The sequence below is a fragment of the Camelus ferus genome, chromosome X (assembly GCF_009834535.1).
Source record: "Camelus ferus isolate YT-003-E chromosome X, BCGSAC_Cfer_1.0, whole genome shotgun sequence".
In the NCBI taxonomy this organism is placed as follows: Eukaryota; Metazoa; Chordata; class Mammalia; order Artiodactyla; family Camelidae; genus Camelus; species Camelus ferus.
In genome coordinates, this window is record NC_045732.1 from 24,057,557 (window position 1) to 24,074,309 (window position 16,753).

General features: G+C 37.5%; 1 protein-coding gene across 1 annotated transcript in view; it reads right to left on the reverse strand.

Moving 5' to 3' along the window:
- The window catches only part of PHEX (phosphate regulating endopeptidase homolog X-linked), a 186,894-nt gene that overhangs the window by 45,417 nt on the left and 124,724 nt on the right, over positions 1–16,753 (reverse strand). Inside the window, exons 15-16 of the mRNA XM_006192807.2 lie at positions 15,869–15,946; positions 7,439–7,542 (exon numbers count right to left, since the gene is read on the reverse strand). Of these exons, the coding sequence (XP_006192869.1) occupies positions 7,439–7,542; positions 15,869–15,946 (182 nt within the window). The remainder of the gene's footprint in view (positions 1–7,438; positions 7,543–15,868; positions 15,947–16,753) is intronic.

The window sequence follows — 16,753 nt, forward strand, 5'->3', positions numbered from 1 at the left end:
CAGAAGGCAAGACTCAGCCCTCAAGCCATAGTTTGCTGACCCATTGACTTAGATGCCTGTGAGTGAGGGGCACCGCCCTTTATGGTTAAACCCAAGCATTTGTCTTAAACTAAACTTCCCAAAAGAAACGTGTATAAATTCCTTTTCAGAATAATCATTTTACTAAATTATGTCTAATAGAATAATTATGTCAGACTAACAGGAAACTGGTAGAAAAAGCACGTGTTGGTTCTAGTTGGGCCACCTGTTCTCCTCATCACTGCAGATAAGGACAATGAGACTTACAAGCATTATATACTTGCACAAGGTCTAGTCTGACTTCAAACCAGTTCTTGTAAGCATTATATTATACTGGAGACATCACTGGAAATGAAGAAAGAGTGCTTCTTTCTGTCAGAGACGAAACCTATACTCACTTCCATAAAATGTATATTCTTTTCCTTGAAATTTAGGATTAGCATGTCAATAAACCCTAATGTTTAACACAAATTTACTGGCTGGCTTACTTCCCTGAGAAAACAAGTACAGGGGAAAGCACCTTTACTGACCTAATGGCACTACCCATGGTGGGTAGAATTATGGCCCCCACAAAAGATGTCCATGTCCTAATCCCTGGATCCAGTGAACACGTTATGTTACATAGCAGAAAGGACTTTGCAGATATAATTAAGGTCAAGGAGCTTAAAATAGGGAGATTATTCTGGATTATCCCAGATGGGCCCAATCTAATCACGAGTCCTTAAAAGCAGAGAACCTGCTCTTGCTGGAATCCCAGAGATGCAACGGAGGACAAAGTCAAAAGAGATGCTGCAGGATGTGAAGTCAGAGATTCAGGGGAGAGAAGGATTCAACATGCTGTTGCTGGCTCTGAGATGTAGGGGCCATGTGCAAGGACCAGAAAGAGTCCCCGAGGACCCAAGGAAGGAAATAGGGACCTCCGTTCTACAACCATAAGGAACTGGGCCAACATTTGAATGAGACTGGAAGAGGATTCTTCCCAGAGGCTACTGCTAAGAGTCCAGCCAGCTGACACCTGACACCTTGATCTCAGCCTTACGAAATCTGGAGCTCAGAAAACAGCCAAGCCATCCCATATTTGTGACCTACAGAATTGTGACAGAATACAATTGTGTTGTTTTGAGTTGCTAATAATGTTGTCGTAATTCATTACAGCAGCAACATAAAATTAATACACAATGAACCCAGAATTGGTTGTCTGCTCTTTGGGTCAAGAGGAGAGAATCCAGGTGCCTCTCAACTTGGCTTCTTAATGGCATTGGACTGAGCTACAATATGTACATAAGATGATGTGTATTCCTGGAGCTCATCCCATCTCTCCCAACTCCCCTCCCTTTAGCAAAGAATAAACTTTCATCTTTTTATTTTTTAATGGAGGCACTGGGGATTGAACCCAGGACCTCCTGCATGCTAAGCATGCACTATACCATTGAGCTCTATCCTCTTACAAAGAATAAACTTTCAAAACATTAGAGTAAGAGTCATGTAGGAACAATGTTTCTAACTGCTGATGGACAAAGACAGACAAAGAAATCAAAAAACCAGATGGGGCCTGATGGGGCCTCTGAAGCTTCAGCAAGAATTCCTAAAACATCTCCTATCAGACTCAGGATCTCACCTTTCCTGACTTCCCGGAGCTCCTGCTGACTCCAGGACATGCTTGGAGCCCTGATTACACCCTGATATTAAGTAATTGCACTAATGGAGCCTACCAGTTGTGGATGCTATTATTTCTTCTGATTGGTCAGTATCCACACCAAGCCAGCTGTTAAATATTTTGCATATCTCCCTGATTATATCCAAGTTTATTATATATTTAGTTTTACTATTCTCTAATGTAAGGCCACATGTACTGGTTTAGTAAGTGTTTGCAATTTCTTTTTTTTGCACTTGTTCCATTAAGAAGTAGACTCTAAATTCCTCCCTTCTCGATTATGGGCTAGCCTTGGTGACTCACTTCTAAAGCATGAAATGCAGTGGAAATGACACCACATGACTGCCAATGCTACGCAATGAAAGGCAATACAACCTCCCCCTGGTGCATACACACGTGCCTCCTTCCTTCTCTCTCTTTCAGGAAACTTGCCCTTTAAAGTTTCGTGCTCAATCAGCATGCCACAAAGAAGCCCAGTACACACGGGGAAGGGCCACAGGAGGCGCTCCAGCCAACAGGTAGCAATCGACCACTAGACGTAAGAGAGGAACCTTCCCACATGACTCCAGCCCCAGCCACTACCTGACCACAACATACACACACGGCCCATGAGCAAGAACCACCCAGCTGAGCCTAGTGACAAGCAGTCATGAGAGAGAAAAATGAATAATTATTGTCACTTTAACCCTCTAAATTTTGGGATGGTTCATTATATAGCAATAGTTAACTGCAGCTGGCTGTCCACAGACTAAGTCCTACCAATGGCTTGAATTTTCTCAGAAAAACGTTTTGTTTGTCCAACACAATGTTTTTTTAAAAGTACTGAAATGGAATTCCTTTAAATGAGGTGTGCAATCACTAGTTCTCCATGGTCTTCACCACGCCCTCTCATTTATACCTGTCCAGCTCATCATCTGTTAACTGATGGGCCCTGAAGGCCTTTGAGTTTGCACAACTGACCTCCCAACAAGATTTTAAGTTCCTTATGGGCTAAGAGAATTGCCCAAGTGGTATGTGCTGGGCACAGTCACTGAATCTATTTATTGCTATGTATACATGTACTTGAATAAATAAAGAGTGTCATTCAAGGGCTTTAAATTCTTTTTACTGTGTCTTCAGGGTGTTCCTGCAGTTTGTGTTTGGGGAAGTATTCAGTAGGAAGAGGTCTCATATAAATTTCAAATCCAAAAATATATGGAGATGTACTGGACAATGCGATACATAAAAGAACCGTATAAAATAGATATACATCAGGCTGAAGTTTTACATATTACTTATCAACTCAAAGATAGCCTAGGGATGGAATGGAAAAATCACAAGAGTATTTATTGCTTTATTTTGCATATTCTGTAAAGTATATCCATCCTATTCCATGCAGTAGATAATGCTTTTGCAAACAAAACTTCTGGGCAGGACCATAATTTGTACATTTGATGTATTTTTACATATTTTTCAAAAGATGGAGAAAAAATTCAGACATGTTTGTTCACAGCAGAATGATAGTGAGTTAATAGGGAGGCTGGCTTAAAATCATTTCTGTCAAAGAAAGAGGATCCTGAGGGAAAGAAATTAGTTTTGACTCAAGCTGAGCAGTGAAGTAAATACTCTATTTTTAAGCAAGCTGATGAAGTGACAATTCTGAGAACTAACCCCTAAATATGTACCTTCAGGGATGACCACCCAATTAATTTCATTCTTGCTGACATTTCCCATCATGTTAGAAACATCTTAATGCACATTAGTGCAGCTAAAATGGATTCCATGAGAATGAAAGATAAAGGGTGTTTATCTCCTATACCCACAAAGAAGCAAAATGTTATTTCAGGGCTTTGTGGAAATATAATCATGATGTGCTGTTCAAAGTAAACCAGTGTAGTGGAGCTACTCCAGGATCATCCTCACTTGATTAACTCATGAATTTTCAGACTTGAAAGATGTCAATTAAAGTTGATGTATATCATGAAGCTAAAATTCCCAACAATGTCTTAAAAGGGCCAGACAAAAATTTCTTCTAAAACAAATGACTATCATAATCACTTTATCTTGCAAAGAGGACCTTCAATTTCTTAATGCTGCTTTTCCTGAAATAGACACAGTCTGAGGAATTACTAGCATTGCACTGATTTTCATTCCTAGAGAACTTTTCCAGAAACATTATCCAATTTCATGTCCTTGTGAAAGAAGTATTTGTGTTCACTGACAGAAGAAAGCAACACAAATCACACAGTTTGCTTAAGCCCATAAAGTCAGCCAGCACTTTTCCAAGGCACAAATACTAGAAATAGTCAAGGCCATTAGACTTGTACAGCCCACGAGTATGTTAGGATGATAAAAATGACACATTCAGGAGTTTCTCAATTAGCAACCCAGGCCTTGCTACAAGCCCAAATGAGTAATGACAGGTTGAAGTTAAAGAATATCAACTTAGAAGCATCTCCAATATGGAAGGGTCCCTGAGAACACCCTGAAAATTCACAAAAATACTGGTGAGAACCTTGAATTTTTCACAAGTTGCTACAACAGAGTTTGAACTTACCTGACGTGGACCTGAAAGGGCAGGAGGATTTATGTACTACATGCAGATGCTCACCAAGAAACTGAAAACCACCTGAAGTCGTGTGATTTGAGAAGCTGGTTTTAGAACCCTAAATCCAAAATTTCTATTGAATAATTCTGGTTGAGAGTGAAACAGGAGAGATGGACTGAGAGATACTACTGTGGTAAGAGGAGAAAGTCAAGGACAGTGGAGCAGATGGGTTTATACAAGCTCTCTGTCATTTCCAAACAAGTTCTACAGTCTTCTGCTTTCTTCCTTTGTATTTTTGAGTGGAGTCAGGGATAGGTAAGAGGAGTGGTTCAGCTTTAGGCCTACTCCTTAGAGTCAAACACTTTTAACTAACTTTGGAGGTGCATACTGTAAGACAGTTTGAAGGGGAGAGGGCAGTATGGCTGGATGGGAGCCACGGCTCAAAGAGAGGCCATCATCATAGCTTAAGCCAAGGGAGGATACAGGGGCTAGAGTTTTTCCAGAGGCCAGAACAGAGCAGGGAGTTGGAAGACAGAGTAACAAGAGACCCAGGGACCATAAAAAGAGGCAGCTAAAGATCTGGAGACCAGAATATCAGCCAAGGTCAAAATGTGGATCGTAAAAAAAAAAAAAAAAAGCAGGCCGTGGAAGTCAGGCTTCCAGCTATGACGCTATGAAAAGGTCAACAAATCCTTTCCACAAAAACCAAGTATAAAAATGGACAAAACTGTCAACAAAAAACCACTTTAAGGCTCTGGGAACTGATCAAAGGCAAACAACAAATTGAAAAATGTTAATTTTGAAAAACTGCAATAACCTACAAGTAAGTGGAACAGGAGTCTGTGGCCTTCTTGCCCGGGACTGTTCCCATCCCTCCCAGCTCAGTAAGTGAGAACTTATTTTGTTAGGATAGGGCTGGCTAGAGAATCTGCCACTTTGCTGCCACAGGGGTGGACTCAGTTAGGTGTGGGGTGAAAACCTGCAACCCTGCCAGCTAAAAGTGATACACTTGGTAGAAAACAAATGAGGAAAACCCACAGCTTTCCTAGCGTGAAGTTACAGTTATCACTGAGGAGAGTGACAGACCAGCCAGAAATTTAAAAGAGAGCTCCTAGAGCTAAGAGAGTCACAGAAGAGTGAGATAAGTTCTCCATACCCCTCTGGCTGACTAGGAAACTAGGTATGTGCGCAGGGAGACCCAAGAGAGCCCAGTGGCAAGTAAACTCCAAGGGTGACTGAAAACTGCTTGTGACTTTGAATGCACTCCCAAGCCCCATGCAGATCAACTGGCAGAGGGCAAAAACCCTACAGGTCTGAGACGTTTGAGCACAAGCTCTGCCATGACCCCTGGCTGAGGACCCAGCTATGTAGACACAGGGACAATCTCTATGAAGAGAGGCTAAAAAATAAGAATTTAAAAAATAAGCAGAGACATCCATGGCCACATAGTGTAGGGGAGACAGATTCCACAGTGTAAGTCCAGGAAAGTTACTTTTTAAAAAGCCTCAGAAAAATAAATCAGAATCCACAGTTGCTGTATTATCTAAAATGCCATTTTCAAGAATGACAAAAAATGATGTTAGAAGAAAAAAATGTAAAAAAAAAAAAGCAACTGATAAAAACTGACTGAGTGACTGGATTTTCAGACAAAGACTTGAAAGCAGCTATTATAAATTAGTTTAAAGAATTAAAATAGACTATATTCAAACAATTAATGGAAAATATGATGACAATGACAACAAATAAAGAATTCTAACAGAGAAATAGAAACTATAAGAAAAATAAATGAAACTTCTAAAGCTGAAGAATACAGTAAGGTGAGGGTGGGTATAGCTCAGTGGTAGAGTGCATGCTTAGCATGCACGAGGTCCCAGGTTCAATTCCCAGTATCCCCACTGAAAAAATTAAAATAAAAATTTTTAAAAAGAAAAAGAAAAATACAATAAATCAAAATGAAAAATGTGTTAGACAGGTCAACTGTAAATCTGAGAATGCAGAAGAAAGAATCAGTGAATTTGAACACAGATCAATAGAAATTATGCACTCTGGAGAACAAAGAGAAAAAAACATGGAAAATTGGACCATAGCAGAACATAAAGTAATCTAAATCTGAGCTGAAGAATTTCTCAGTTGTAAGCCTCTTACTCATTTGTAAATGGGGCTAATAAATAGTACCTACACCTCACAGAATTGATGAGGATAAAATGAATTAAAAAATGTAAGGCACTTCCTGGCACACTGTAAATATGTAATAAATTTTAGTTGCCATCATCATCATCATCATTATCATACATGTTTTGCTATGGAAGAAAATCATGGCTGGCCCTAACTCCAAAAGTTCCTGAGGAAACTTCTCTAACCTGTAGAAAAAGTTACTACCAGCATGTGGGAAGAAGGCAATACATCATAACTGCTATTGAAGGAAAATAAAAGAGCTATCAATTCTCTGACACTCATTACCTCAACAAACATCCTCTAATTACTTCATAATCAAAGGCATACCTTAGAGATTGTGGGTTCAGTTCCAGACCACCATAATAATGTCAATACCACAATAAAGTGAGTCATAGGAATTTTTTTGGCTTCCTAGCACATATAAAAGTTACATTTACAGTATACTGTAATCTATTAAGTTTGCAATAGCATTATGTCTAAAAAACAATGTATATACCTTAATTGAAAAATATTTTATCACTAAAAAATGCTAACCATCATCTACAACACAGGGTTGCCACAAACCTTCATTTTGTAAAAAACACATCTGTGAAGTGCATTAAAACTGAGTGCAATAAAATGAGATGCACCTGTATGCAATTACTTCTACACTTGTAATCATACTTTATTTTTTAAATATTTGCTTTTTTTAAAAAAAATCTATCAGTTTCTGCCTGAGTGTGAAATTCTAAAGAAATTTGTTTCATATATATATAAATAACAAGATCTAGAAATGATTTGAACATTTGCATCTTAATAACCCTTGTTTTGCTATCTATTGATGCTAGGAGTGAGGGAGCCACAACTGGATTGAACAACTGATCCATTTAATATCAAAAATAAGAGTTGCCAAAACATAACAGATTTTGCCAAGCCAAGATAACTGGCAAGCCAGCTACTCTGACCTGAGGGGAATTGAAAAGTTTGATCTAAAGAGACTCTACTTCCCACCAAAATATTTATCTATTTCACCTATTTCACTTTTTCATTATTTCTTTCTTGATTTCTTTTTCTTTTCTACTCACTCTGTTTTTGGAACAGGTTTTCTCAGCCAGAAGAAATCAGTCTGTGCTAAATACTTGCGGGTTTGGAGGACGTTGCCAAAGTAGTCAGATTCTGAAAACTTGATCTGAATAAAACAAACCACAACCATCATTGTTCTAAGTGCAGATAAGAGATGGCTCTGAAAAAAGACTTAAGCACCCAAACGAGTGACCAGCGGAGAAGCTAGCACTCCTCACATCATCTCTCAGCCATCACCCGTTAACACAGTATTCACAAAGCCATGAAATTTAATCTCAGTGATTTTCTTTTAAAACAAAAAGCTCAAAAATCAATATGGTCATTTTTGGATCACAGTAAAAACAAAAAACCAAAAGAAGCTCCAGCAATTTGCAATATGCTTTATTTGCTTTGTAATTGAAAAAAAACCTACTTTAACCTTTTATAGAACATATTATCTTAAGTTTGAAATTAATTTGCCCACATGAGTCCTTGATCTTTTCTAAAAATGTATACTTTATTTGTCACATAGGTCCTTCTAATAACATTCAGCTTAGTTAGCTGAAACCTTGTTTAGTTTATAGATGATGATTTAGTCGAATGTTGAAATCCAATTTACTATAATCAGCATTTGTTCATGAAGGAAAAAATAAAAGTGATTCAGACTTATCTTCTACCCTAAGCACAATGGAGTCACTAGAATAATTTAATTATTAGTAGAAACTATCTGTTAACACTCAAAAAATGCTCTGGTCATTAAAATTAATGAAATTACAGAGGTAAATCAGATTATAGCTTGCATGGAAAAACAGGAAGTTGATGGCTCATGACAATGTTGTCTATTAAAATAGGGAAAAAGACAACTGATCCTTGAGTTTGCCTTTTTTTTTTTTTTTGGAGGGAGAATGGCAGACAGTTTTAACTCTATATGCACTCCGTGTACAAAACTAGCAGTACTTAACCTAAATATTGTAAATAATATCTGTGTAACAGTAAAAGCAATGGTTTGCAGTCATCCCTAATGCTTTGGTTTTAAAATATATTACTGTGGCAAATGAAATAAGAAAAATACACATTTGAATAAGCAAATAATGAAGAGTAATCAAATTCTTATTATCTACCATATTTTTATGAATTTAAGCCATGATCCTCTTTTAAAAGCAAAAATTACAGTGTGGCAAATGAGTGTATATGAAACCCACAGGCATCACATTATAGATATGAATGAATACATACAACATAACGATTACAGACTGGACGGTGGACTACGTGTTGGCCAATGTCTGGCTCAGACTGATCTCTTCCCTAACATATCACAGGTACTCACTTTGTCTGCAGAGTAACTTTTGTTAATGATTCATCTTAGCAATCTCTGGCCTGGGAGCCAAGCCAAAATATAAAGAAAGGAGTAAAATAAAGGCACAGGGAGAAAGGCAGGAATAAAAGTATCAATTCCGGACATCCTTGGTATTCTACTTAGCCAACAAGTTACAAAGATATGATTTATTGTTCCTCCCTCAGTCCTCTTGGGGCAGGGGGGATGGCTGATAAATAAATCGTGGTATAGTCACATAATGGAAAACCATACAGAAGTCTAAACAAATAGTCTGTATGTGTGAACATGAAATAATCTCAAAACCAAAGCTGAGTAAATAAGGCAAGTTGTATGTACGAGAGAATGTAAAGTTCTATAACATGTAAAACAATACTACATGTTGTTTATGGATACATAGCTCTGTAGCAGAAGCATAAAGAAATGCATAGGAATGAGAAACACTGAATTCAATAGAGTGTTCGTACCTAGGGAAGGACATAGGCAGGGAGGAAGGATGTTAGGTCAAGGAGGATTACACAAAGAATTTCCAATCTATCTGTTTATTCATCAAAAATGTATGTGTGCATGTACACAGCTAAGATGACAATATGTTTAATATTTCTTAAAGGCAGAGGTGTTCAAAATATAATTTTATATACTCTTCCAGTGTTTCAGATGGTTCATAATAAAAAGAAATACAGTCAATCGTATTTTGATAGATGTTTATACTCAGCCTCAGAAGAAACAGAGTAAGCTCCTTGTTTTAAGAGGCAATCGTAACTAGCAATCCTAAGGCATTCCCAGATCACATAGTTTAAAGAGGTGTCCACTGTTCAACCCTTTTTAGCTTTTGTTCCCAAGACAGCTCTGCCAGAACCTTCAGAATGTGACTGTAACTGAAAGAAAATTCAGATACGTTCTTGGGTTCAGAGCACTTTCCAGGAAACTCTCCCAAAGGAATTTCCTTCAAAAATACTAACTTTTTTTTGGTAATATCAATGGGGTCAAGCTGTTACTTTTAGAAGAGATTGCTAATGGTGATACTTTCCTGTTCCATTTGAAAAAAAAAAAAAAGAAGAATCTTGATATTCAGGTTGTTCTACAGGCACTAAATGGAAAACCATTCAAAAATTTCAAAGAAGAAGAGTTCCAATTTAAATAAATTTGGTTCCACCACAGCCACGGAAATAATCATGGGCAGTAAAACTCAGGGGCAAGTAATTTGACAACAGGTTATCTATGTTTAGAAGGATTAAGCTTTTAATTGTTTTAATTATTAAACTGAGAATATTTTGTATTTCTTAGCCTGGTAGAGCTGATGTAGTCCATTTATCTAATGTAAATCACAGGGACCAATTTTGACTTTCTCCTGTAAGACAGGAAGGGCCTGCCGCTGTTATTCTCGCATGACAGATGGGAAACAGAGACAGAGAGATTATGGAACATTGCAAAGTCGTACAGTCCAAATCATTAGGCTGCTACTTCAGTGTTATTTTCATTTGTCCCAATAAAAAAAAAGTAACAATTCAACAGAAAGAGTACAAGGAAGGAGCAGGAGAAGGTAAGAATTATGGGTGGGAAGAACTGCAGTGATTAAATAAGTCAGAGTACAGTTTACTTAATATCAGACAGCTGTTAAAATCCTAATGATGGCTGTGGAAGACAAGGCAAAACAATACATCACCTGTAGAGGTCAGTATGCAAAATTATACATAAGCATCAATTATAGCTTCCCCCAAATGGAAAATAATACACTAAAACAGAAGTATGTATTACTATGTTCAAGTACCAAACATTAAGGGTGCTTTTTCATTCCTTTTCTCTACTGCCCAAATTTTCCACCATGCAATAATACTTTGATAATTTCAAAAATTTCAACAGGGCCTTGAGTGAGAAAAAATGATGAAATGCAGCAATCACCGGGAAAGTTTTACTTGTTGTAGAGACAACAAGAATGAATGCACATGAATATTTTAGAACCACTTGTAATCTTCAAAAAAAAAAAAAGTTTAAGCTCTGAAAGGGACAATAATTGGCCCAAAAGTCTCTTGTCCTTTCAGTTACTGGTGAAAATCTAGGTCAAGTTGATAATGACTTTCAATCATTTCCATTGCCTGACTTTTCAATTGAGTGACTTTGGGGAATTAATTGGGGCTCTCATATCATTTCCTAAGAACAGCTGTCCAGATCATAAAATTTAGGGAATCGTTCTCTTCTTGGAAATCCTATCCTGGATGCCAAGCACCAAATGCCACAGACTAAATGGAAGAATAAAGCTATTATCCTCCCCACGGTGAGGAACACCATTATAATAAGGGCATAAGAAGGAAATGTGTTCAGCTTCTCTGTAGGATCAGTAAATACAAGTTGATAAGAATCTACATAAGCCAATAGGAAGTACAGATCTAGAACTCTTTTTAAGCTGAATCCACTTAAAGATACTCAGCTATATATCCAAATATCTCTAAGAACGATTTTATGTTAGGCACCCAGAGAATTCTCTGAATACTTAATGGAATCTGGATTTTAGATTCATGTTTTGCTTTATTTAAATAATGAAGTAATATGCAACACTGCCACGTTTAGGTGGCTATGCCTGTAAGTAGTATGTATGTATACATATATGCATGCCTACATACAGGTGTGATGTTCAAAATGTTTACCAACCTACATAGACAGTACACCATGGAAGATACACCTCACATAAGCAGACACAGAAAGGTCACTCTGAGGGAGCACCAGCTAGCACACCAACTCAGGAACCAGATGAAACCAGGTGCCCTGTCGCCAGCACCAGGAGTAAGGGGAGATCTTGGTCTGCTCTGGCCAGTGGAACACTCGAGATGGAGGCCGGTGTGAGAGGTAGGGAGACTGGCTAGAAGGTTGGTGGGCACCAGTGCACCTCCCTCCAGTGCCCACTCTTGTCTCTCCAGGGCTGTGGTGGCCAGAGATCACTAGAGAGAGCTGGGGGCAAAATTTCATTTTGGTAAAAAAAACCCAAAAAACCCACAGAATTATTTCAATATTTTAACAACCTGTTTTTCTGGAGCATTCCACCTAAATATCACCTTACTCTTGCACAGTGGCAGCAGCACTCCCTGTCAATTTATACACACACAAAACATACACACAGAAACACCCAAGTGTTCCACTGGCCAGAGCAGATCAAGACCCACCCCTGAGAATATTACATGGCTTCACATATTACCTATGTATCTCTATATGCATATTTATGTCTATATGTGTATGTGTATATCACTCACCAGAAACACTGATCTTCTCTGAAAAATTATCCATGTCTAATTCTCCTAAGTAAATGGAGGCCAGCTGTGATTCTGATTTCAGCTTCTACTGCAATTTTCCATTGGCCTTCACAAGAATGAGTGCCTAATGGTGTTGATTATTTACTGTTGTCTCTCAGACACATGGCCACCCTTATACTCTGCTCTATAATGCTGGGGCTGAGAATCTGAAAACCATTTCTTGGGCTCCATTGCCAGTTGGCTTCCTGTCAATAGGAGGCTCTGGGGGAAATCAGCAGGTGGCAGGAGGGGAAAGGATGCTGTGGTTGTCCCCTTTTATTTGCTCTCTCTCTCCTCTTTCTTCTGACAATGGCTCTCGAAGAATCTTCAGTCCCAGCTCTCCTCCAGAGTGGCAGTTCCTCCTCTGCTCTTCTAAGCAATGGTACCATGACCTCCTCCCTTCTGAGTCCCTATACACAGGAGTGGTAACTGCTTCCTAAAAAATTGATTAATCTCTGGTTTACCTCACCTTCATGATTTTCACCTTCCAATCTATTTCCTGTATTAAATCTCTCCTTGAAACATCTAGTGTGGTTTGGCTTTCCTGGCTGATACAGAAATCTTCCCACAATTGGTATCAACTTACTTGAGTCAATTTCCATCAAGGATCAGTAAAGGTACACTTTATACAGTTTATTTGAAAGTGATGTCTATCTTTTTAGGCTAACTAGTAGGCTTTCCTGCATGCTACCCGGGGGTCCACACAAAAGGCATTTCCTTTTTTCTTGTTCTTTTCAAAGACTACAGAAAGACTGCTGTTCAGAAACACTTCGCTGGGTATCGCAGTTTACCTTATCATCCTCAGAAGAGAAAAAAAAAATTCTAATTCTTTACATTTGCCTCTAAATTCTTTTCCATCTGCCCTTACGTACACATGAGCCCAATTTCAGTTTTCAGTCTTTCTCCTTGATCTTCTTCCAGCTCATTTCCCAACCTCTATCCTCTTTCCTTCTGCATCTGCGCCTGATGAATCACATCTTCACTTGCATCAAATAACGTAAGCTGTTTTTCATTTGTAGCAGCCTCTCATGCTCAGAGCTTGTATTACCAGAAATTTCTCATAGGCCCTACAGTAGTCCTTATCTACATGTTTCCCAAAACTGAAAACACAGTCCCATTGTGTATCAGCAATACTTCAGTCCTTCTGCTATTAACGTCAGTGACACTATTACTATCTATCGCATCAAGCATCCTTTACCTATTTTCAGGTTGGGTTTTATTAGTTTTCTCTATCAGTTTCTAAATAGAAATGTATCTTTCTTTCAAGTATTTGGATTTTTTTCACTGTCTTTTTTAAACTGTTAGAAACTCTTAGGGGTAATTGTGTCTGCTTTGGCAGTGAGTCAGAAGGAAGCCATTTCTTCACAAAAGTGCTTAAAAAGCTTGTTATCTAACAGCTTCAAGTTCAGGCCCTGGAGAAACTAGGAAATATACCCAACACTGCATTCTGTTGGGCACCTACTTTCTTTTCACAAAATACACTACAGTCATTGAATTCCTAAATTTCAGGCATTCACTTTTTTTTTTAATTTTTTTATTGAAGTATAGTTGATATATAATATTGCATTAGTTTCTGGTCTACAGCATAGTGACTCTGTTATACAGATACATATTCTTTTTCATTATAGGTTACTACAAGATACTGAATATAGTTTCCTGTGTTATACAGTAGAACCTTGTTGTTTATATTTTTTACATATAGTAGTTTGTATCTGTTAATCCCAAACTCCTAATTTTTCCCGCCCTCCCCTTTGATAACCATAAGTTTGTTTCCTATGTCTGTGAATATTTTGTTTTAGAAATAAGTTCATTTGTATCATTTTTTTTAGATTCCACATATAAGCGATATCATAGGATATTTCTCTCTTTCTGTCTGACTTATTTCACTTAGTATGATAATCTCTATGCCTATCCATGTTGCTGCTGCAGATGGCACGATTTCATTCTTTTTTATGGCTCAGTAGTACTCCATTTTGTGTGTGTGTGTGTGTGTGTGTGTGTGTGTGTGTGTGTGTGTGTGTATATATATATATATATATGTATATGTATATATATATATATATATATATATATATATATATATATATATATATATATATATATACACCCCCATCTTCTTTATCCAATCATCTGTTGATGGATATTTAGGTTGCTTCCATGTCTTGGCTACTGTAAATAGTGCTGCTATGAACACTGGGGTGCATGTACAAAGATCTGGCTTTCAGATGACAAACTCTAATTCAAAAAGATACATGCATCCCAATGTTCACAGCAGAGCTATTAAAAACAGCCAAGACATGGAAGAAACCTAAATGTCCATCAACAGATGATTGGATATACAATGGAATACTGCTCAGCCATAAAAATGAAATAATGCCATTTGCAGCAACATGGATGGACCTAGAAATTATCATACTAAGTGAAGTGAGCCGGAAAGAGAAAGAAAAATACCATGATATCACTTATATGTGGAATCTAAAAAAAAGTGACACAAATGAACTTATTTACAAACAGAAACAGACTCAAAGACATAGAAAACAAACTTACGGTTACCAGAGGGGAAAGCAGGTGGAGAGGGATAAATTGGGAGTTCAAGATTTACAGATACTAACTACTATATATAAAATAAACAAGGTCCTACTGTATAGCACAGGGAACTACATTCAATATCTTGTAACAATCTATATTGAAAAAGAATATGAAAAGGAATATATATAACTGAAACACTATCCTGTACATCAAAAACTCAGACAAAATTGTAAATCAACTATACTTCAATTTAAAAAAAAAGATAACGTGCATGAATATGGCAAGTGTGTCAGTATTTTTAATTATCATTGCAATAGTTAGATTTTTCAGTATGGAAACAATGTATACTAAGTTGGGCTGCATGAGCACTGGAATACTGTGAAGCGTAATTATTTTCCTCCATGGCAACTGGATCGATGCTTTGGAAGGCCATATCTTGGAGCCCAATGGAGAAACTGTCTAATTAAAGTTTTCACTCACTTTTGAATAATCTTGTAAAATTCCGATGTGCATGTACAAAGCTAGGATTGCTTTCAGATATGCAACTTGTTAAACCACAATTTCAGGAAAGAACTACACCTCAGAACCATAGTTATTTAATAAATTCCAAAAAAACTACTTTTTCAAGAAAATCTAGTGAATGGTAAAAACAGAGGTTTTTGTAAGGAAAAATAGTTCTTTATCAGAACTATTTGTAGGAAAGAAAATAACAGTGGTGATTAGAAAGACCTGTAATGAACGTATCTACTGGAAAATATATGCCCCAAAATATTGGAATAAAAAAGAATTACTATTCCTCCATCAGTAACTCACTGCAAATATACAGACCAACTCACAATAAATTATCATCATATGTATATGCATTTAATTTGCCAAAACACTCATAAAGTTTAATGCAGTTAACTTCCGACAGGCAGATTTATTACTGGTCATTTAACATGAACGAAGCACATAAAGATGGTTTAACAACAAACATCATTCAGTCAACATTAGATCATGCTCACTAACTGTAAAATACTCAGTTTGCTTAATTCTTTCCTTTATGATCAAATTAGACCAAATCCAAGTCCATTTGCTTTATAGCACCCACTCAGCTATACATTCTTTCTGACACTTCCTTTGTTTTGAATCTGCTCTAAACCTTGTGATTTGCCTGGCATAACGAGGCTCATACCTAGCCAAGGAATGAATCAAAAGTTGGTGCTTTTTGGCACCACCAGATTTAATTGCTGGACTTGAGTTAGGTGAAAGGCATGAGGCCAGTAAAACTTGCCAGAAAAAAACAATAGAGTAAATTTAGCACTTACTGCCTTGAGGTCTTCATTAATATGAGTATCATTCATTATAAACTCAGGATAACCAACTTTTGCCAAAACAGCTCTTGCCTACAAGGAGGAAAAAGAAAAATGAAGTCAGAGTTTCGGCACTTAAATCATTAATAATCACAGGATGTAGAAATGCAACCTTCATCTGAAAACTCAGTTTACTGAATATCTACTATATGGAGCCCACTGCGAAGGAAAAAAAAAATCTAAGTTAGTCCCTGCCCCCAGTATACTAAAAATATAGTGAATGTAGCAAATAACTATATAATACAAGATAAAATTTCATTTTTAGACAATATTATTTATAAGTAGACAATTTTTTATTTGTAGACAACAGTGTTATCAAAGTTGAGAGCAGAGACTACTTCCTCTTGGGGAAAAAAGCTTATTGGAGAAGCTGACCAAACTGAGTCTTTGAGAAGGGTTGGGATTTCAAAATGCAGAGCTAGGAAGGACATTCCCAGGAGAGCAAACGGCAGGGGCAAAGACAAGGAGATGGAAACAAAGAGCACGGCAGAGACAAGGTGAGTAGATTCCTGTAGCTGGACTAGAAAGCACGAGGGGTGGAGAACGGAAAACCAGCTTGGGCCAGATCACAGGGATTCCTGAACACCATGCTGTGAGTCTGTATTTTACTTTACAGACCAGAGAAAACAAAATATTTTTAGCAAGAGTAACATAAGATGAGTCACCTTCAGCAAGATTTACTGTACAACTCAATGAATGATGGCCAGGATGCCAGAAAAACTGGAGGTAAGGGGTCCAGACTAATTTAAGATGCGTCATTACCATCCTTGTGATAGACATACTAGTTATTCCCCATTTCACAGTATATAGGGAATGGATGAAGGAAAAATCACCTTAGGC